Source organism: Spea bombifrons, chromosome 10, assembly GCF_027358695.1.
Source record: "Spea bombifrons isolate aSpeBom1 chromosome 10, aSpeBom1.2.pri, whole genome shotgun sequence".
In the NCBI taxonomy this organism is placed as follows: domain Eukaryota; kingdom Metazoa; phylum Chordata; class Amphibia; order Anura; family Pelobatidae; genus Spea; species Spea bombifrons.
Window position 1 is genome coordinate 39,129,684 of NC_071096.1, and position 21,410 is coordinate 39,151,093.

General features: G+C 50.1%; 2 protein-coding genes across 3 annotated transcripts; one reads left to right on the plus strand and one right to left on the minus strand.

Moving 5' to 3' along the window:
• Positions 1-1,481: 1,481 nt before the first annotated feature.
• Positions 1,482-11,236, plus strand: FCSK (fucose kinase). The gene is made up of 24 exons (XM_053448607.1): positions 1,482-1,606; positions 2,249-2,342; positions 2,420-2,571; positions 2,770-2,820; positions 2,946-3,071; positions 3,451-3,523; positions 4,347-4,444; positions 4,525-4,605; positions 4,751-4,870; positions 5,085-5,247; positions 5,567-5,691; positions 5,899-6,000; positions 6,093-6,263; positions 6,518-6,591; positions 6,801-7,180; positions 7,403-7,613; positions 7,871-8,037; positions 8,186-8,413; positions 8,496-8,639; positions 8,765-8,884; positions 9,198-9,385; positions 9,896-9,995; positions 10,247-10,470; positions 10,986-11,236. Exons 1-24 carry the CDS (start codon positions 1,484-1,486, stop codon positions 11,097-11,099), a joined length of 3,429 nt encoding a protein of 1,142 aa, XP_053304582.1. The 5' UTR covers positions 1,482-1,483; the 3' UTR covers positions 11,100-11,236.
• Positions 11,223-21,377, minus strand: COG4 (component of oligomeric golgi complex 4). 2 transcript variants are annotated; one of them, XM_053448605.1, is made up of 19 exons: positions 21,223-21,377; positions 20,727-20,809; positions 20,029-20,143; positions 19,725-19,899; positions 18,916-19,109; positions 18,489-18,594; positions 18,102-18,259; positions 17,433-17,491; positions 16,995-17,128; positions 16,738-16,856; positions 16,488-16,654; positions 15,864-16,017; positions 13,320-13,382; positions 12,904-13,020; positions 12,733-12,825; positions 12,555-12,642; positions 12,365-12,462; positions 12,123-12,251; positions 11,223-11,811 (listed from the first exon to the last, which is right to left on the minus strand). In XM_053448605.1, the coding sequence occupies exons 1-19, from the start codon at positions 21,346-21,348 to the stop codon at positions 11,677-11,679; spliced, it is 2,313 nt and encodes a 770-aa protein (XP_053304580.1). In that variant the 5' UTR covers positions 21,349-21,377; the 3' UTR covers positions 11,223-11,676. The 2 variants fall into 2 exon arrangements, with proteins under 2 accessions (XP_053304580.1, XP_053304581.1); XM_053448606.1 differs by lacking the exon at positions 11,223-11,811 and adding an exon at positions 11,928-12,016 and having other exon boundaries at positions 12,084-12,251.
• Between the last annotated feature and the right edge of the window lie 33 nt (positions 21,378-21,410).

The window sequence follows — 21,410 nt, forward strand, 5'->3', positions numbered from 1 at the left end:
GCAGCGCAGCTTTCTCCCGCCGCACAAATGCATTCAGCTGGAGCGTATTGGCACCCCGCCAGGGCCGCCCCCCCTGCTGGGAGGTTGGGGGGGCCCATGGCAGGGATAAAATGACGGGATAGGCTTACCTGGGACAGGCCTTTGTCGAAGTCCCGTGTAATCCACCCGTCTCCGTCCAGCCTCCCCTATACAATGCCGGGGACCCCCTCGCCCAGCCCCTAGAAACAGCACATCAGAGATTTCAAACAGCAGTGGGCTGCGGAGCGCAGGGGGTTCTGGGTAATGTAGTTCTCTCTGCAGCCTGTAGTGGCCTCACCAGGCGGCGCTGCTGCTGCTTGTCAACTACAACTCCCATGATACAAAAAGGCTAGACAGAGGCTAGACTGTGCGCAGGGCATACTGGGGTTTGGAGTCCACGGAGTGCGGTATCAGGGAGTTGCGCCTGACTGTGCACCGGTAAAAACTACACGTCCCAGAAGTCCTCGAGTCGAGCGGCTGGTGGTATAACGGGACCCGGGCTGTGTCTGTGGCATCAGAGGCGCATTGGGGGTATTTCCCTGCTTGGCGTACAGGCCCTCATTCACTCTACATTCCACGCCGAAACATTCATCGGCGGAGATTATCTGTCATTCTGGTGCAAGTTGGAAAAGTAGTCTTACCACCGTAGCAACCATAGAAATGTACCTTCTAGTAGGACCAGTTCAGTGGTTGCCATGGTGATAAGACCACATTAAATTTTGAATCAGAATCACTTATGATGAATAAAATCCCTAACGTCCTGTGTCCCAGTTCTGCTTTTATTGCCCCCGACTGTCATCAGGCTGGAGCCGGGCATCTTGGTACATGGCGCCTTGTGACATCTCTGTTTCAGCGCACACAGTCTGGGGCACTGAGCTGACACAATGTCTACTTCCTCTATAGGCCTAAAGCAGCCCTGTTACACTATGATGCCATCACTACCTCCTGCTGGGCAGAGGAACAGAGGGGATCTTGGCAGCTGATTTTGAGTTTTTGGGGCAACTAGTTAGCTGGGAGCTTTAAATCACTGCCCTATGAGATAGAGCCAAGTGCCCAATAGCCCTGCATGTGGTATACAGAAGGGCATTTCTTTCCCTACATATAGGCAGACTGAGCCCCAGATGTATGGCTGTTACCCCCTTCCCCGATGTATGGCTGTCATCACCCCCAGATGTATGGGCGCTATCACCCCCCCTCCCCGATGTATGGCTGTCCTCACCCCCCAGATGTATGGCTGTTATCACCCCCCAGATGTATGGCTGTTATCACCCCCCAGATGTATGGCTCTTATCACCCCCCAGATGTATAACTGTTATCACCCCCAGATGTAAGAGTGTTATCACCCCCCAGTAGATGGGGACACATTTTATTGGGCCAATAGAAATCTCTTCTTAAAATGGATAACGATTAACTGCCTGAAAGTGATAGGGGTTGCAGTACAGAGCAGGTTTAGAATATTTAGTTTATGGCTCCCCATAACATTCGCCAAGTTCAGTGCTTGGAGCTTAACTACAACTCCCAGAATGCTCTGGGCGGTCACTTGATCTTCTCTCCCTCCCACCCTTTACTTGTGACACTAACTGGAGAGGTGATTGTGGGGGCTCTGGGGTTGCTCGGTAGTCATTAGGGTGGCAGCTGTCTGTTGGGGGCAGCCTGGGGTGTGATGTCACCCTGCACAGTGTTATGGGGTTCAGGCTGCACTCTGATCGCTTTACCTGCCCTGTACTTCCTGGTGAACAGGATGTAGGGCAGCAGGGAGAGGGGTTGGGGGCAGATCTATGGGGATATGGGACAGATCTATGTGACAGCAGGCAGAGGGGTTGGGGCAGATCTATGGGGATATGGGACAGATCTATGTGACAGCAGGCAGAGGGGTTGGGGCAGATCTATGGGGCAGCAGGGAGAGGAGATGGAGGAAGATCTATGGGGCAGCAGGGAGAGGAGATGGAGGAAGATCTATGGGGCAGCAGGGAGAGGGGGTGTGGGGCAGCACAAAGAGGGTCTGAAGGGCAGATATGCAGGAGTTATTACCAGCTGCCTTAACCCAACTGGTATTCAGTAGTCTCTGTTTTGATAGGTTTACATGATGTACCTGGACCATCTGCCCCAGCCCATGTGTTAACCTGTGGTTATGCATAAGAGTACTAATGGCTGTCTCTGTGGTGTGCACACAGCTCTTCTGTGACTTTCCAACACCTTGCATCCCCCCTCTCTGCACAGGATCCTGCAGAATCTGCTGGTCATGGTGGGTTCTGATGAGGCGGATTGGACCTTGGTGGTTCTGACCTGTCAGTACAAGGACAGTGTCCATGCCCTCCAGAGAGGTGAGTACGAGTGTATCACAAGATGCCAAAAACACGGTAAATCTCTTTACCCCTGTATGTGCCATGTGTGCTTATAGAATTGGAGGTAAGGAAGAAGCGTGGTCATCTGCCCCCTGACACCATCCTACTGACTGTGGAAGACCCTCAGGCACACGTGGGAAGTGGAGGAGCAACTCTTAATGCATTGCTGGTGGCAGCAGAACATCTGAGTGCCCGGGCTGGGTACACAGTACGTAATCAGAGAGTCTTACAGTGTCTTACAGCCTCCCTGTCTCCTGCCCCCTCGTAGTAGCCTCTCTGTCCCCTGCTTGCTCTATGCGGTCGCCCTCTCTCAATCGATCCCCAAGTGTTTGTTTCAGTGCACGACAATGACAAACTTTGGTCGTTGGACACTTCTGCTGAGGTTTGCTTGGCTGTTTCACTGCAGGTGGTGTCTGCCGATGTGCTGAAGGACGCGCGGCTTCTCATTGTGCACATGGTAAGTGGACGAATGCTGGAAATTACCAAGGCCAGTAAGATGACCAGTACGTTACGTGGCCAACATAAGGCCTGAGCACTTGTGATTGGACGAGAGCCGTCATAGCTTGTTGGCTTCTGCTGCAGGGGAGAGACTTCCTGTTTGATGACTGTGGCCGTGGTTTCACTGTCCTGCCCGTAGAGGACCCCCTGGCACCGGTGGAGTCCCTGACCTGCAACCTGGACAGTCTGCTGAACACACTGAGACAGCAAGTGAGCGCACATTACGTGAAGACATTCTAAATGGTGACATGCAGTGAAAGCACATACACGGGGCAGAGATAACAACACAGTAAGGTCACAGAATTGGTGAAGAATGGGAAGAGACAGGACCGGGAACCCAGTCCATAGTAAGCAGAGTGGTCTGGCAGCTGGGACCACCCTGTGTACAGGATACACAATACGTTAGGCCCGCCTGTAATCCGCGCCAACTAAACACTAGACATGAAGAAACATTGATGATTAGGAGTCAGGCATTTTGGGAAGATGCATTTTTCTGTCTTTGTCCCAAACCTCAGATTGTCAGCTCTGTTGGTCGCTGGGCTGCTTTGCGCACCGTGGCAGTTTTGTGGAAATCCTCCTTTTCTTGCAGCTGTGTCCTGGTTCCCCGCCCGGCGTGTGGATCTGTAGCACGGATATGGTTCTCACTTTGCCATCAAGCCCTCGTGAGTAATGTCCTTCCAGCTCCAGAGTGGCTCCAAGATGTTTGATGTTCATTTGTCTCTGTAGACCGAGGTTAGGTCAGGCCAGTCTGTTACTGCATGCGCAAGCTTTTACTATGAATCGGAGCCGGACTGTCCAGATACCGAGAGATTTCCTGGTAGGCCACGTCCCCTGTGGCTGGTCTTGAGGTCAGACATCCAATTATGTGTGGCCACGGCTGCCAATGCAGCTGCTGGGGCAAAAGAGATTTGTGCCATTTGATGCTCAAATCTTATATTCACACTCTCATGGCGCATCTTCCGGTCAGCGCCGCGCTGGAGATGACGTTATCGCAGAGCAAGACCGCACCGCAGAATAAAATCTTCAAATGGGTTTGTGGAATCTTAGAGATTTGAACCAGCAACCTGCGCACGGTAGGCGGTTCATCTAACCTTTACGCCACCGGACAGCTGGACATTCTCTTTGTCTGTCTCCATGGAAATGTGCCTGCCTGCCTGCCTGCTTCTGACTCGCATATACTCTTATGCACCCACTCTAAAACCTTACATGTACGCACAGCGACTATATTGTGGCACAAATATGCATACATACACACAGCCACACTATAAACGTACACATACATAACAACTGTACATTTACATAAAGGAGTCACGGTAGTTTGAACCAGTGACCCTGCTTACGGTAGGTAGTACACCAAACACAACCCATTACACAATGTCACGAGCGATGTTAGTTTTTCCATGTATCTTATTTCTGGCCAGGTGCAGTATGGTAGCCACGCTGTACAGTCACTGGGCAGTAATGGACGTTTCTTACGCTCCCTAGGAATAAATTGGACGCACTTCAGAGGAGCCTGTGTCATCTCCGTGCCGGGGACACCAGAATACGCAAAGAACCATGGAGTGTACATGATGGATGAACAGGTTGGACGACAGAACTAGTAAAGAGACGAGTTAACTTTTTCCTGTAGACGTGAAGTGTAAGATGGTGGCCTTTCCTGCAGGGGCTGGTGAGGGATATCATATATTGTGGCTCTGAAGAGAGGATTCAGCAGTGCGTTCTGCGAGATGGACGAGTCCCTCTGGTAAGAATATTGTGCCCATGAGAAGCGTATCCTCCAGGCTTCCTGCCACCCTGTGGCTGCCCATGTCCCTGCCAAGCGCCCAGCCGTGTGTGTCTGCCGGCTCCCATGCTGTGTCAGTCTGCCACTGGTTTTCTGTCTGTCTTAGGTTTCTGGCATAGTTTTCCTTTGCTCCGAGACCTCAGACCGTTTTCTTAGCACTCTCGCTTTGCCTCCTCTGGACGGCTGCACCTACCAAGGCCTGGACTCGGGGGCTGAACCGCTAGAGGTAAGCAGGTAGCCCTTAGCCCTGTAGTGTTCATGTGCAGAGGGCCTGGTCAGGGCAGTTAGGTGAGCAGGCTTTTAGATGAAACAGATACTCTCCATGCAGTCGTGTAACAGGAGGCGAGGAGACCATTAGCATGTTTCTGCCCACCTGGCCCTGGGCCATGTAATTGTCAGCGCTGAGGCTGTGTAATGATTGGCTGATGTGCGCCTCTCAGATGTCCCTGTTTCTGGACGTCCTTATGAGCATGGCCCAGGATGTTAAGGAGGACGATCTCATGGAAAGGACACCCACGGGCACGTCCCACGCGCAGGCCGGCCGGATCCGCAGCGCTCGTTCTGTCCTCTGGAGGGAACTGCATGATCTCCCGCTACGTGTAGGTAAGAGAAGATCCAAACTCATGCAACGCAGCGAACCACCTACCGCTCACAAATCATGCACAGTTTAGCTAAGGTGCGCCTAATCTGACTGTACAGTTTGCTTCTTACGCTCGTGTCTGTTAATTAATTAAAGTAGATGAGCCGTCCGAGCCGTTTGCAGCACTTACATGAAATGTGCCAAAATAAATTAACGCCTTCATAATCAGATACGCTGGAAACATAATTAGCAAACATTCTTTCAATTTACCCAAGTACTTCTAGTACCCGTGGGAGCCACTTACGGCTCTGCCCATGTGAACTCTTTATCCCGTCTCCTCAGCCTATATACCTGATGGGAGTTACGAGTATCTGACCCTGGACCCCAAGGAGCACATGGGAAATCTGATCAGGGCAGCGTCACGTGGACCCCCTCACTGCAGCAAGATGGCGCATTCCTTTGCAACGGTGAGAAGTTGGATGGATTGGCTATAGGATAATGCAGAGGGAGTAGGTTCTAACATCGTAAAGATGGCTCCGCGCAGACACAAGACAGAATTACCGTGTACTATGACCGCTCTTCACGTGGCCACAGAGCTCTAGTGTTACCCCTAGCGGATTGGGGACGGGAGGCAGATTGAGTGAGTAACCTGTCTCATGCTGTGCTCGGTACAGCACCCCCTGCTGGTAGAGGATGGAAGCTCCGTGGTTAACAGCCGGCTGAGCGGAGAGGTGTCCGTGAGCTCTGGGAGCGTTATACAAAACTGCCACCTTCTGGTATGTATTCAGCTCATCGCAGGTAAGGTGCCCACCAATAAATGCTATATGTAAAGCCTAACCTGCTCTGCCTCTTCACGTGCCTGCTGTAGGGTCCTCTGCGTGTGGGCAGCGGATGTCTGATCACTGCTATCGATGAAGCAGGCGCGCGTGCGCTGCGAGGCTCCCAGCTGAGTAATGTCATCCTGCAAGCACACCCTATACGTGTTCAGAAGCTCTCGCTGACAGTGTACACCCTGCTGGGCACTGACGACCAACTGCAGGTAGGGTAACCCTGTCCGTGGGCCGTGATGAGTACCTTGCGATCTGAGGGTCTCCTGTAATGTGGACCTGCATAATTGATTCTTCACGTGGGAGCTACAATTCCTCCTCTGGTCCCGGATAAGTGAATATGCCCCACATGCTGGTGTCAGTGTGTTTGTTAGTAACAATACCCCCAGAACCCAAGGACAGTTCCGCCTGCCCGCAGCACCCCTCTTCCATTGTCCAGTCTGTGTAATGTTTGTCCATCCCGCAGAGTCCAGCCAATAGCGCTTCTGCCACGTACCTTAACCTGCCGTGGGATGCGTTCTTCCAGCGAACCGGGATCTGGTACGTATCATGAAAGCCCGATATAAAAGCACTAGACCCATCCGATTCGTTCTTAGCCTGTAATGTATGCATAGTGTAATGTATAGAGTATTACTGCTCATGCCTTCATCTGGAGTGTCCTGATTATCACACGGGGGCACATTTACTTCAGAACCGCCGCTCTGCATTCTGTGGTTTATGTCTTACGTGTCGCCATGTTCTCATCACAGTGAAAACGACCTGTGGGGTTCTGGCACTCCCTCTCAAGAACACAATTTATTAAGTGCTCCCCTTTTTCCTGTCCTTCACCCTTCCGACACGCTTGGCATTGGAGATGTGCTATGGTTCTTGGGGTCAGAGGCTGGGCGCAGAGAGATGGAAGGATGTCTGAAGCGCTGGCGCACTTCGTGGCGCATGTCGTGGGAACAGTTATGGCAGCACCGTGATCAGGAGAGGGCTCTGTGTAATCGCCGGGAGGTATTTTTCAGCCAAGCGCAGGCAAAACTGCAAAGGGTCTTGCTGGAAAGAGAGGAAAGGAGTCTGCTGCCCATAATCCAGGCTGCTGTCCAGGAGGGGAGCCAGGAGCTGCTACTGACCACACTAGATCACGGTAAGAGGATGCCTGCCCTGTTACACCTACCCTCCTGCTGCAATAGTTACTAACTACCCGCTGATGTATTGAGAGTCCTGCCACACACCTGTGGAGATATCAGGGACCACTGGCTCCCCCTTCTAATCGGCAGATATGAGGAGCCCGTGATATTTGGAGACCTATTGGGGGTCCTTGGCTGATTGGGGGTCCTGTTGACGGCACGGTTCCATCCCTTGACAGTGGCGGTGATGGCAGAGGACCCAGGAATCGCTGCCAGGGCATTTGCCTGTATTGCTGACCTCTTGGGGTGTATGGCGGGAGGCGACGGTGGATTGAGGAGTGGACCGGCTGCTAACAAGGCCTGGACTGCTGGCTATCAGCTTCTGGAGAAGGGAAACATTGCCGAAGGTGTTAAAGAAATGGCGGCGGAGCGTGACAAGTGGCTGAGCAGGTAATAAGCGCCTGGACCGTCTGATCGAGAACCTATTCCAGGTGTGTTATTGGTGAAAGATCTGTGTCGGAAGCAGGGAACTGGTAAATCCGTGCCAACTGAACTGGTAAATCCGTGCCAACAGGAGGCAATGGCTCTGTTCCTCTGTAGTAAGTTGTACGGGGCTGCCCGTTGGAGCAGAGATGAGCGGCTGCCAGGGAGGTAGCATTGTGTCTCTGCTTCCTACGTCTGACACCCCGCTAACCTTTATGTTCCAGAGCTGCCCATCTGCTTCGCGCTGCGCGACACTACGAAGGAGCAGAGCAGATCTTGGTCCGCCGAGCAGTCATGTCTTCTTTCCGGTTTGTTCGTATCGGCCAGAAGGCTCTGCCGCCCCAGGGCCGGTGGGTGTGCGCGGAGTGCCCTGCTCGCATTGATATATCGGGTGAGCGTGGACTGGCTCTCGTCGCGTTCTTGCGCTTCTCATAGATCCAGTACGGGGGAGACTTCTCCTCCTTATAATGTACGAGCCGTAGCGTGTGTTCGTTTAGATTGAATCTGCGTCTTGCGCTTTACTTTGTGTTAATCTGTAGGAGGCTGGAGTGACACCCCACCGATAACATACGAGCACGGTGGAGCGGTGGTGAACGTGGCCGTACTGGTGGATGGTCAGCGGCCCATTGGCGCTCGGGCGAGGAGAATTCCTGAAGCTAAGATTCATTTGCGCAGTGACAGTGGTCCAAGAGGGTCGCAGCTTCACACCCAGCTCACGTGTCAGACTCTCGCTGACCTACAGGACTACAACCAGCCCCAGGCTCCAGGTACTGCCTGCTCCCGGTGGACACAGAGCTCATTGTTGGGTTCTAGAGCATTTCATGGGTTCCTTTTTTAATTTCTCACCAGGAGCCCTGCTTAAAGCTGCCTTCATCTGCACTGGGACGGTGAGCCTGACGTCAGAGAAATCCTTGCAGGAGCAGCTGCTGGGTGGATATGGGGGAGGATTTGAGCTGCACACGTGGTCCTTCCTCCCTCACGGGTCTGGCTTAGGTAAGCTTTGTCCGTGAAGTACCAAGAACGTGAAGCTAGATAAGAACTTGTGGCCCGTTGACCTGAAGCAGGACATGGTAGAGGGGGGCGACAGACTGAAGGCTCACCTCTCCATACCGTGTTAGGTACGAGCAGCATCCTGGCCGGAGCGGTGATCGCTGTGCTGTACGAGGCGTCGGGCAGGTCCGCAGACGCAGAGTCTCTGATCCATGCAGTGCTGTACCTGGAGCAGGTCCTGACAACGGGTAAGTGCGGGGTGAGGGAGGAATAACTCGCTGAGCAGATACGCGCTTCTAGTCTCTTATGACCGTTTACTTGCGGGGCCCTTGTTTTGTCGCAGCGATTTCCCACTTTACGCAATGTCCGTTTTTCAGCTTTTGCCCGTTATGTAGGATAAGTCCAGATGATCTCAGGGCGTCCGTTTGTGTCCAGGGCGATGCTGCAATAAGTGTATGGTGTAATCCCCATCCCGCACACGCACTTCCCATGTTATTATTGGACGGAAGGCACGGAGCTTACAATCTAAAGCTTTCAGCGTTTCCCTCCATCTGCCTGCAGGGGGCGGCTGGCAGGACCAGGTGGGAGGGCTGATTCCAGGAGTGAAGATTGGCCGCTCGGCCCCTGAGCTGCCCCTGCGAGTTCGGGTAGAGGAGGTCGTCCTTCCTGATGGGTTTCTGCAGACTCTGAATAGACACCTTCTCCTGGTGTACACGGGGAAAACACGCCTGGCGCGTAACCTTCTGCAGGTACATCTGGGATTGTGTCATACATAGCGGCACGTCCCGGAGCGGAGCTTAAAGGAATGAAGAATAATAGGTTTCTCTCTCAGGGCTCTGGCGGCTGCTTTTTTGTCTTCTTACCTAAGAGGTTCTGCAGCAGCGGTGAGTCGTAGGGTAGCAGTAGAGAGACTATAGACCGTAGAGTTTCTGTGGCTTTCATGGTCCTGAATGCTGCTATTTCTTTGGGGTATTTTGCAGCAGGGCAGGACACAGCGGTCTCTATCTCCTTGATACAGAGAAGGGGTTAGAATTTTCCAGTGCCTGTCCATGGGTCACATTGTGGGCTTCTGTCCATCTACATGGGAAAAAGCTGAGCCCCCTCCATATTGCGTTTTGAGTAATGTCCTCGTCCAGTTCTGTCTGCCCTTGCTGGGTTTTTGCAGGGACCGATCCCACGGTAATGCATTCCCTGCACCTCAAGCCTCATCTACGTCTCTGCCGGCAACCGTTTTTATTCCAGGATTATTTTGCTTTTAGGATGTGCTGCGCAACTGGTACGCACGCCTTCCGGCCATCGTCCAGAACGCAGACTCGCTAGTGAGCAACGCCGAGCGGTGTGCGGAGGCCTTCCGGACCGGTGAGGCTCCCTGCGAACGAGCGACCCCTACAGCCATGACCGAGGCCCCTGGGGTTCATTCTCATTAGCAGGGTTGGGATGGAATGGGTTTTACCGTGAATTGTCCCGGTGTAGTAAAGGGAGGGCGTTTCCAGTGACCGGCAGTGATTAGTAGACCCCCGAGACGTCTGTAGCTGGGGGTTTGGTCCTAGTTATTGGTAGGCAGTCTGTTCCTTTAATAGTGCAGATTTAACGCGCCTCTCTCCTCTCAGGGGACATGCTGCAGCTGGGAAGCTGTCTGAACCAGTACTGGCTGCAGAAGAAAGTCATGGCGCCCGGCTGTGAGCCTCTCGCGGTACGCAGGATAATGGACCTTCTGGAGCCCTACGTGTACGGGCAGAGCCTCGCCGGGGCCGGAGGAGGAGGCTTCCTCTATATCCTCACAAAGCAACCAGACCAGAAGGACGTCCTTCAGCGGCTGCTGGAGAACACACAGGTAGCAAGTTCCCCCCCGTATTAAAGCCATTGCCAGAAGGAGATTCTTTCCGTACATGTAACCCATGTGCTGCGTGACTTCGTTAATATGTAAAATCCTGTATTCTTTAAAAAGCCAGGATCTGCATCTGCGCAGGTGATCTCTGATGGCAGGATCCAGAAAATCCTCCTCGCTATGACAAGCGATGGGGTCGCTTCTGCCCCATCTGGGTGCATAAACTGTGCCATCCCCAGAGATGTGCCACCTCGATCAGTACCTGCTCCCGGCGCCCTGAGCTGCTTGTATTGCACAGGATTGTATAGGATACTGAACACGTTGACGTTATTTCGTTACGGTCATTGAACAGATAATAGTTCATTAGGCTTCAATAAAGAGGTGGCTGACTTGGCGTTAGGTTTAACCGGGATGGAGCTGGCTGATGCCTCCGCGGACGCACGGGCTTCATTCCCGGGTTGCGTTACGAATGGAATCGCTGAGCACGTAAACGCCAAATGGTAACTCGCTCTGTGTTCCAGGGACTGGAAAGATGCAGCCTGCATTCTGTGCAGCTTGACACGGCGCGCTTTACGGTGCATCTGGAAGAAGAGAGCCAAGCACATGGGAATGTGCGACAACAACCGCATCTATAAAGAGACCCCCTACAAGTCGCTGACGATCGGTGCAGGGGCTCTGCAAAAAGATCAGCCGAATGCTGGTGATGGGTATGCTGCAATCGTGTGTATATTTTGTAATTATTTGGACAAATAAACACATTTTGAAGGCAAAAGGTTTTATTTGAATTGTTGTATAGTAGGGGAGCACGGGGTACACTACTTCCTCACACAATAATAATCATAGAAATTGATTGATGCGGGAAGCAGGCACAAGGCAGCTCTCTGGCTGTTGTGAAACATCTCCCATGATGCATTTCCTTTCGGCTGAGAGCTGCATGAGTTGGTGATCTGTCTGTACAGAAAAGTACTTGGCTATATATGTTAACTGACCTCCCCTCACCATCGGCACGTTCTTCACCCAGCGGTCGGCCAGTGAGAATACGGGACTTCCAATAAAGCCTTTAATTAGAACAGTTTACAGATCTTTGAGAGCGCTGTACAAAGCCCACGTAAACGTGAGTCCCAGGCCGTGACCCTGTCGCACACCGACCTCACAGCCTGGCCACAGTCCATGGAATAAGTTAACGTACCCGGCGGCCTCCCAAAATCCGACTTACAGCCGCAAACGTTTAATATCTTCACTACGGAAGTCTATCCGTAACGCCAGCACTTGCCTGACCTCAGCTGGAGTCAGACGCCATGTCAGGGGCCCAGAGTTAGGGCCCCAGTAGTCAAGGATTTCTGTCACCTGCAGAGAGAAAAGGGTTAATAAAGATAATGACTAACAGTGTCTCTCTACCCCCGTCTCACCTCTACTGGAAGGCTACTCCATAGATCAACACCTACTCTGTAAATTCAGACATAACTTTTGTCTGGGAATAGCATGGGGACCATGTGCTTACTGTCTCCGTCTTTCAGAGAGAAGCGAGTCCCTTTTGATACTCGTTAAATCCCTTAACACATCAGTATAGTTCTCGCCGTTCATAAACAGTAGAAAGAGTGAAGCTGCCGATGACAGACGCATTCAGCCCCTAAGGCTTGATACGCTCCCATTCTTACCCGCTCCAGATTCAGAATAGTTGCCATTTGAGAAAGTCTGGCAAATTTGTCCCTGATGGTCCATGTGGTCACCGTGGTAAGGTAAGCAATAAGTGAGCGCAGCTCCTTGTCAAACTGGAGCCCACCCAGCTAAGAATGAGAAAGATCACCGTAAGACACGGGTACTTCTGTATCAAAAACTGATCAAGGATAACTGAAGCAGGCACACTTATGGCCCAGTTACCACCGGCCCGGTCACTTACCCTGCTGAACGTTGACTTTAAGACCACTTTCTCCAGCTCTGTGGCAATGAGGCTGGTCAGCAGACTAGTGAGGTTCTCATAGATAACTGGGGACAGGCCTGCCTGTAGAGACATCAGGAAGAGCAGCAGTCACTTACAGGCCTGCTCTACAGTGAAACAGTCTGCAACCGTCTTACGACGCAGTCTGTACTTGCCTTAAACTCAGCCTTAAGCTCTTCCATGTTGGTTATAAACTGCTGCACCCAAGGGTCATTGGCTTCATAGTCATTGAACTCCTCCTAGCGCAGACAGCGAGGTGGAATGGATTTTAGTCACTGACCTTACAGCTGTAATCACCATGCTTAGAACCAATGACATGGCAGCCTTACCTCCTCAATGTTATGTGAGACAGACAGGAAGAGGTTAATCCAGGGCTTGACTTGTGGCTTAACGGCGGTGTTGTTTAGCTCCCCAAGACCTTCCTGTCACAGATGAGAGACACGGCAATGGATCACAAGCTCCTTCCATCCACTGACAGACGGTAGGGGAGAAAGCCTTACCTGCAGGAGGTCTTTAAACTTGTTGGACACGGACGCCATGTCAGCAAGGCAGCTGTCAATCTTGCCCTTCGCTTGTTCTCCACCAAGATCTTGACTGAACAACTTGTGGCAATCATTCTGTGAACAGAACAGCGGGGGCCATCAGTTACACAGTGACTACAAACATGGCTTCTAGCAAAATGGTGTAAGTGGGTCAAACTAACAACACTAGAAAGCTGCATTAACTAATGACGTTATTATAGAAGCGAGGGTTACAGATAATGAATCTATTCCCAAACCTTACTTCCCAGATGCAGTTCCATGTCCAGACTGCCCTTTCAATAAGCCTTCTACGAGCAGAGGTATGGTCTGTCGTAAAGATCTATTCATTAGTGTTTATATGTCTGTACAGCGGCGTTTGACATCACTCCTCTTACCTCTAGATTCTTCTTCAGCGTCATGATATTCTCACTGCAAACCTCCACGTTGTTCAGAGAGACCTAAAGTCCATGGAAGAAGAGATTACACATAGCGCACGCATCATCTCTCCCGATCACGTCAAATAAACTCCACAGATCAACTCGATGGCCACTTCAACCGGATTTGTGAATAAAATCTCACTTTTTACATCAGATGCTAGAACTTATTACATCGTCGGAGCTCTAGGGAGTTGTTAACCAATATGATTAAGTCTTGCGTGTGTATAGCGCAGCGAAGAACACGTTACTCAATAATATAGAATACAGGTTCTGCATCGGCACCCTGGAGAATGGATAAGCAGCTGTCTGCCGCAGAGACCGGGTCAAAAAAGGAAGTCAGCATTCATATTTATGATGGGGTAGAAATATCATCTTCTCCCGAAGCGCCTCGCATAAAGGTTCATACAAGACACCATTATACAGCCCCCCCCCCGGCATTTTTCCTATTTTCTTGCATTACAACCTGGAATTTCCATGGATCTTTATTTGGATTTCATGTAAGGGACACATTAGTGAAAATGAAATGAAGAATTCATTCTAAAAGCAGTGCATGAATATAGTATGTATTAACCCCTTTTCTATCAAGCCCCTGAATAGGATCTTGTGCAATCATTTGCCTTCAGAAGTCCACCTGTGTGCAATCTAAGTGTCACATGATTGGTCACATGATCTGAGTATATATACACCTGTTTTGAAAGGCCCCAGAGTTTGCAACACCACTGAGCAGGGGCCCCTGCAAGCAAGCAAGCAAGCAAGCAAGCAAGCAAGCAAGCAAGCAAGCAAGCAGCACCATCATGAAGACCAAGGAGCTCTCCAAACAGGTCAGGGATGGGTTATAAGCAAATATCTGAAACTTTGGACCATAAAATCCATTACTAAGAGATATAGGAGAGAATATGGCACTTCAACAAGCCTGCCCAGTGGGGGATGCCCACTCAAACTCGCTGATCAGGCAAGGAGGGCATTGATCAGAGAGGCAACAAAGAGTCCAAACATAACTGAAGGGGGATCTGTCTGTAGGACCACCTCAAGCCGCACACTCCACAGAGCTGGGCTTTATGGAAGAGTGGCCAGAAAACAAACCCATTGCTTAAAGAAAGGAAACCAAGCAAACCGGTTTGCAGGCATGTGGGTGACTCTTGAGGGAAACCAGTTTCAGTCTCCCATAGATTTGAGACGGGGACGGAGGGTCAATGTCCTTGAGGATAATGTTAAAGGGGAAACATTTAAATGTCTGGGAACGGCCTAGTCTGAGCCCGGGCCTCGATCCGATTGAGAATCTGTGGTATGACTTAAGGTTTGCTGAACATCGGCAGAATCCACCCAACTTGGAAGATCTGAAGCAGTTTTGCCTTGAAGAATGGGCAGAAGTCCCAGTGGCTACATGTGCTGAGCTTCAGGAGATACCCCAAGAGACTTACCGCTGTACTTCCTGCAAATGGCTTTACAAAGTATGTTTGTTTTACAATAAAAAATATTTTGCATGTTCAAAGTGGTTGGTGTGTGGTGTACATCAAATGATAGAAACCCCCAACAAATCCATTCTAATTACAATGCAACAAAATAGGGCTGTGTGTGTGTGTGTGTGTGTGGAGGGGTTAATGTTCTTTATAACGTGTGCAAAGCTTCCATGGACATGTGCTACAGGAGCAGCTGGAGATACCACGATACACTCCAATGGGATGCTTCCGGCTTACAAATATTGGACCGCTTGTGATGTACACTATATGACCGATAGTATGTGGACATCCGCCCATCAACATGTAAGCGTGTGGGAAATCCCATTCCACAACCACGGGCAGTAATATGACAATGGCCCCTCCACCCCACTGGGAAGGCTTGCCGTAAGATTTTGGAGTGGGAATGTGCATCTATCCAGGCTTCCAGCTACTGAAGTGTGATTCATCGGTCCAGGGAACACGTATCCACTGCTTCAAAGCCCAGCAGAGGTGGCTTTACACCACTCTAGCCGACGCTTAGCATTGTGCAACATTTCGGACATAGAAACCCATTGCACGAAGCTCCCGATGCTCGTTGTTTGTGCTGGTGTTACTTCCAGAGGCGGTTTGGAGCTGAAGTGAGCAGTGCTATAGAGGAGAGGAGATTTAACTCTCTATGAGCGGGTGGACCCGCTTGGTAAGTGTGCGAGTTCTGCCGCCTCATGGCTGAGCTGCTGTTACACCTTCCTGGGCTTCCACTTCACACAAACAGCACTTAAAGCGGACCAGGGCACATCGGGCTTGTGACAAAGGTGGCATCCCAGGCCTTGCTTAAAGTCACCGAGCTCTTGGGTACAACTCATCCTGTCAATGGATGCCTTTTTTTATACACCTATTAGCAATGGGTGCAGCTGAACCCCCTGAACTACTGAGTTTAGAGGTTTCAGCTGCGCCCATTGCTAATGAGGAGGGAGGACCACATACTCCTGGTCATATCGTGTACCTCTCGGTTTTTGATAACAGAGATGAGAGGCTGTGTGTCATGCCCATCCTGCTTTCTCACCAGGAAGGACATCTTGGCTTCATCATTGGTTTCAATTCCTTTGCTGTCAAATTTGCCCTGCTGGATCAGGTTCACGGCACTGGTCACTCCACGCTGGATGTCCTGGAACGTAGTAGCAGGAAAGCCCATCCTCAGCTTGTTACACAGAACTTCCCTGTAACGGTCAAACACCTAGTGAGCAAGCCCCACAGAACCTCCATACACCACCAGCTAGCAATCCGCAACAAGCCCCGCAATCCGCCTGTTACTACACAAACCTAAGAAACTGGCTACAAGTCTCACAATCCAGATTGTTATACAACAAATAAGCAGCAACATAGGGAGTGCCAGCAGCCCAAATGTTTCCTATAACTCCTCTGGAATACATGTATTTAGGGCCTTGTTAAAAGGTTATCCCAGCCTTTGAAATCGCCACACAAATATCTGTGTTGCAGCTGACACAAAATCACCAGTAATAGCTATTAAAAGTAGCAGTGCCGCTATCACAAAGTGCGGTCATATGCAGACCCCTGTTGTATTTGGGATAAACCGTGACGAGGGCTGATGAGGGCTCTAGCTATAGAGAGGTTAAGTGATAAGCTCACTGTCAGCCATCTGTTGTTATGTGGATCAGAAGACACGCACCTGAAGTCGGACTCTAGCATGGTTGTTGCAAGGTTTATCATGGCACAGAGACAGTCGATACTGGAGCTGGACAGAGCGCGGCCAACGCATTTCTTTACAATATAGAAGACATCATCCACCATACTGGAGATTAGCTGACCTTGCTCACACGAGTCCATGGCCACAGCCTGCAGAAGATGGTCTTTTAACGCACACCAAGGTCCTGACAAAAGTCACACAACAACAAGGTACATCGGAGACTATCCATTACCTTGTTGACACTCTCTCGCATGTAGAACTCCTCCATTGTTATATAGTAGCCAATGAGTTCTTGCATGGAGCAGCGTAGCAGACAGTGGCGCAGCAGCTTGTCCAGACTCTGCTGGTGCTCTAGACACAGAGAAGGTGAGAAAGATTAGTCCTTAACCCTCAAAAAAAAGAAAAGAAAACAGTACCTGCCTTCACACTGCACGCTTATTGCCTCACACAAACCAGTGTGTAAAGGTCAGCATTCATACGGATAACTACCTTGCTTTACCCCCTCTGAAGCCATCGCGTCCCCAACCTCAAAGTCTGATGACACTCGCCGCTTGATAAAGCGCAGGTACAACTCCGTGCGGGCACTCATCAGGGTCACCTCAGCCAGGATCGGGTCCAGATCCCTAAACCCACAAAAAAGCAAACTAATAGTATAACTAACTGTATAATAGCTTATTACAGCTAAAAAGGAAAGAATGTGAAAACAGTTTAAGGCAAGTGTAAGAAATGCTGTGGGCTCACGTAACCACCATGGTGACTTTGGTACGCACTTTGAGCCACAGCAGGACAGGGGGCAAGTCACTAACCATGACGACTGGAATTTCTCTCAAAATGCACAACTCATTTTCTGTAAGCCTGCCTTTTAATTTTGAGATGCCACAAGAACATAGAATCCTAGCCACTGACCGCTTCCAGGGGCAGACTCACCGCGGCTCAATCCTCTCCATAGACGAGGCTCTCATCATGCTGTTCTGAACCTGTTGAAACTAGAAAGAAAGAGATTATTAACTGTGCTGTCATTTTACAAACATTTATTGTCTCGCAATCAACTGGGACACGTCAGGTTAAGACCAGCCTCGGTTACAAGTTATATTCAGCCAATTTATACAATTTTACTTCAATGTGTTTCTTTGAATTCCAGCTCCTGCTAGCGTGTGCTTTTCTGTTACTCTGGACCCTCGCCGTTTAATCCCAACTCCTGATACTGCATGGTTCTCTAAAACTCGGATCTCCCCTTTAATTGTAAGTCCTGATAACGCGTGCTTTTCTGTTACTTTAATTGTAAGTCCTGATAACGCGAGGTTCTCTTTTACTCGGATCTCCCCTTTAATTGTAAGTCCTGATAACGCGTGCTTTTCTGTTACTTTAATTGTAAGTCCTGATAACGCGAGGTTCTCTTTTACTCGGATCTCCCCTTTAATTGTAAGTCCTGATAACGCGAGGTTCTCTGTTACTTTAATTGTAAGTCCTGATAACGCGTGCTTTTCTGTTACTTTAATTGTAAGTCCTGATAACGCGTGCTTTTCTGTTACTCAGATCCTCACGTTTAATTCTAGCTCCTGCTAGCCTGTGATTTTCTGTTACTAGAACCCTCACCTTTCTGTGATAGTCCCTTTGCTGCAGAAACTTGTCCACCACTTTTTCCACTTGGCGGTCGCATTCGGCTTGCAGGTGTTTTAGGAGAATGTAAAGCTTGCCCGGTCCATAGTAGGTCTCCAGAACTGGCTGGTGTGTCTCCACTATACGAGCAATCCCTGCCAGGGAAACACAAGGCCAGTGACTCCCGACTACATCTCGCCCCAATATCATCTCATAACAGCTTTCCAGATAATCCACGTAAAACACAACCCCTCGCTCATGCAGCCACATTCATCAAACCGGCACCCTGTGTGATTGTTTTCAGAGCTGAACGTATACACTATTTCTCTCACAAAGCCTGCATGTGTATCTCTTAAACACGTATCTCGTTATTAAATGTGTTACCTTCAAACAGCAAAGTCAGAGTATCTGCAAAAAGTAGAGTCGCTCGGCGCTCGCTGCTGTCTGACACCAGCGCCAACTGGAGATTCTCTTCAGCTTTTTTAGCGACCTGCAGACAGAAATCACACATGTGCAAATAGTACAGCCGAGCTGCTGCCCGCTGCCAATAGTAAGTACAGGGGCAAGTCACCTCCTCTACTGCTCCATGTCATCACAACAGTAAATCACAGCGCCCCCAGTGCTCCATGTCATTATAACGACAAATCACTGCCCCCCCCAACTGTTTGATGTTATTATAACAGCAAAGGATTGCGTGGCCCCCTTACTGTTCCATGTCCCCATAACTGCAAATCGCTAACCACCAACTGCTTTCAGTCATCATAGAAGTAAACCACTGAGCCCTGTTCTGTGGACCCCTGGAGCCAGTTACCTGCCTACAGAGGTATTCCGAAAACCTGCTAATCCCCTCCTCGTGCAGTCCCAGCAGAGGAAAGATCTTGAAAAACCTTTCCACCTGATGCAGGTCTCCAGCTCTTGTGGCCGCATCAAACTTTTCACTCACAAGCACTTTGAGGTGCTGCTCAGCTTCCTGAAGATGCTGCAGGTTGGCATCAATCATACTGCCTGGAACGCAATAAAACAGACAGGCTGAGCTGCATACGGCGCACTGCTACGTGGGGCTAGGGTGACAATACCATCTATATAACAATTCTGTCTCCAACTGTGGTCTTTTCACCAACTGCACTGGAGGCAATGTGCTAGAATAAAATGTCTCGATAAGCATTGGTTACTTTTAAAGTCTCGGGATGCCTGATTCCTTTTAAATAAACATGAGCCTGGAGGCCATCTGTTACACTGTGTGCAGACCAAACTGCATTTTGTTCCTGGATTACACATTGTGTTCGGCTGATCTTTCACTTGTCTGCATTTTAGTCGTTGGGAAATATAAGATAAGGCCATCATAGGGCCACTGTATTCAGATTCTATTGACTGTCCCCTGGCACAACATTTGACTGCCATGGCCGCTCATTTACTGTTTGAGCTGGTGCCACCCTGCAGCTTGATGTGGCAGCATTTGGCTTGTGTCCCTTATCTCCCTCTGTACTACAATTGTTAAAGCTTATGACATGAGAATCTTGGCATGATGGCCCCTTCTGTCTCCTGTAACACCAAACAATGCACAGCGATTACCCCAATAACCCCTTCTACAGTTTCCAATGCGCCCTTCTACCAACGTACCCTCCTTCCCCTGCCTGCTCAGCTCGATGACCGACTTATCCAGGCACAGGTATCTGTGTATGTGGGCTGCAGCCTGTTCATATTCCTCGTTCCTCAGTGACGTTTGCACCCCATCCATGCAGAATTTCAGGTCCAGGATGTCATCTGCTCGCTGGATGGCCTGATAGAGCCGACTCTGTAAAACAGGACATCTCAGAGAAGATCCATCTTAAAAAATCCAGTTTCGCTGGCCAGTGCCTGCATGCTCCTGCGCAGAACAGAATAGAGGATGGTACAGGCATCATGACCTCAGGGCTGGGAGTACCTTGGCAAGGTCTAGTTGCCTGACTTTGCTGCTGACATTCTCTGCAAGGTTACACGTGAACGAGATCATCCCTGACAGCTGCTCCGCGTCCCCTTCAATCAACTGCAGGTTCGGACTGGGAGAAAAAAGAAATGGTCAGGTGGCAGAGCCACATCGTGTGATTACAAAATGCCATATAATGACCATTGTTGAATGTCTGATGTATAATAGATGGGAGGATATCCCAGGCTGTTGATGGCATTTAATATACTATACCACTAGACTATCCTCTGCTGCTGTCACCATAGGCTGTGATTTACGTGTCGTACCCTACCTCCATACAGTCAAAAAACATAAATCCGCAAAGGGCAGTCTCCAATAAAACGACACATCATATTAATGTAACTCTTTTATACGCTATGAAAACATACAGGGGGTAGGAGTACAAAAAAACAACGAAATAATTCTGGTGCAATGTGCCCTCATCACCACAGCAATGAATGGAGCAGTTCTGCTTTTTTGAACATTGTGTCACATTAGTTGCTATGGTGATAAGGCCACTTTCTAAACCATGCACCAGATTAACCTTTTATGCACAATTCCTGTCTTCAGGTGATGTCATGTTCAGCAGAGGTGACACTGATAATGACTGGGCTCTGCAATTGTTCTGAGATGAATAGTTTGCCCGAGACGTAGATAATAAAGATTTGATTCCCGACCCCATGCGCTGTAAGGCCAGCATCTTGTTCTCCACCACAGTCCTCTGTCCAAGCAGCGCCTCCAGCTCCACTTCCACCTCCTTCTGTAAATAAATAAATAAATAAAAAATCCCAGCAGATAAAAAACACTTGGCCCAGTTACAATCAGCGCCTGAAACGGACACAATGGAGATCCACCGCCCATCAGAGCTGCCTTATCCCTTCTATTATCGTTTCCCTGCTGCTTACTTTTACCCAGTTCTCCTACTAACCTGCCACTTACCTTCACTGATGCCCAAATACTCTCTCTGTCACCCCTACTCTCATGTAGCTATCATCAGGCTATTACCCCTGCCATCGTGGTCCTGTCATCTCCCTCCTTGTCCCTGCCATCACTCCATCAGCCCCACCGTCATGCTTCTGTTATCGCTCACGTCTTCCTGGCGCTGTCATCCCCGCATCACCCCATCGTCGCTGTCATCACCCCTGTCACCCCCGCAGCCATCGCCCCAGTCACCTCCTCTGCACACAGCCTGCTGTAGGTCTCCTCCAGCTCCCGCAGGTCAGTGAGAGCAGAGATCTGCTCCATGCTCAGTGAAGAATTCTGCGTTCCTGGCTTGCTTGTTGAGCTGCAGCCAGCCATGTTGACATTACTCGTCACATCCGGCTCTGTACGCGTCACGTTCGTAGTCTTTCCGGAGCGCG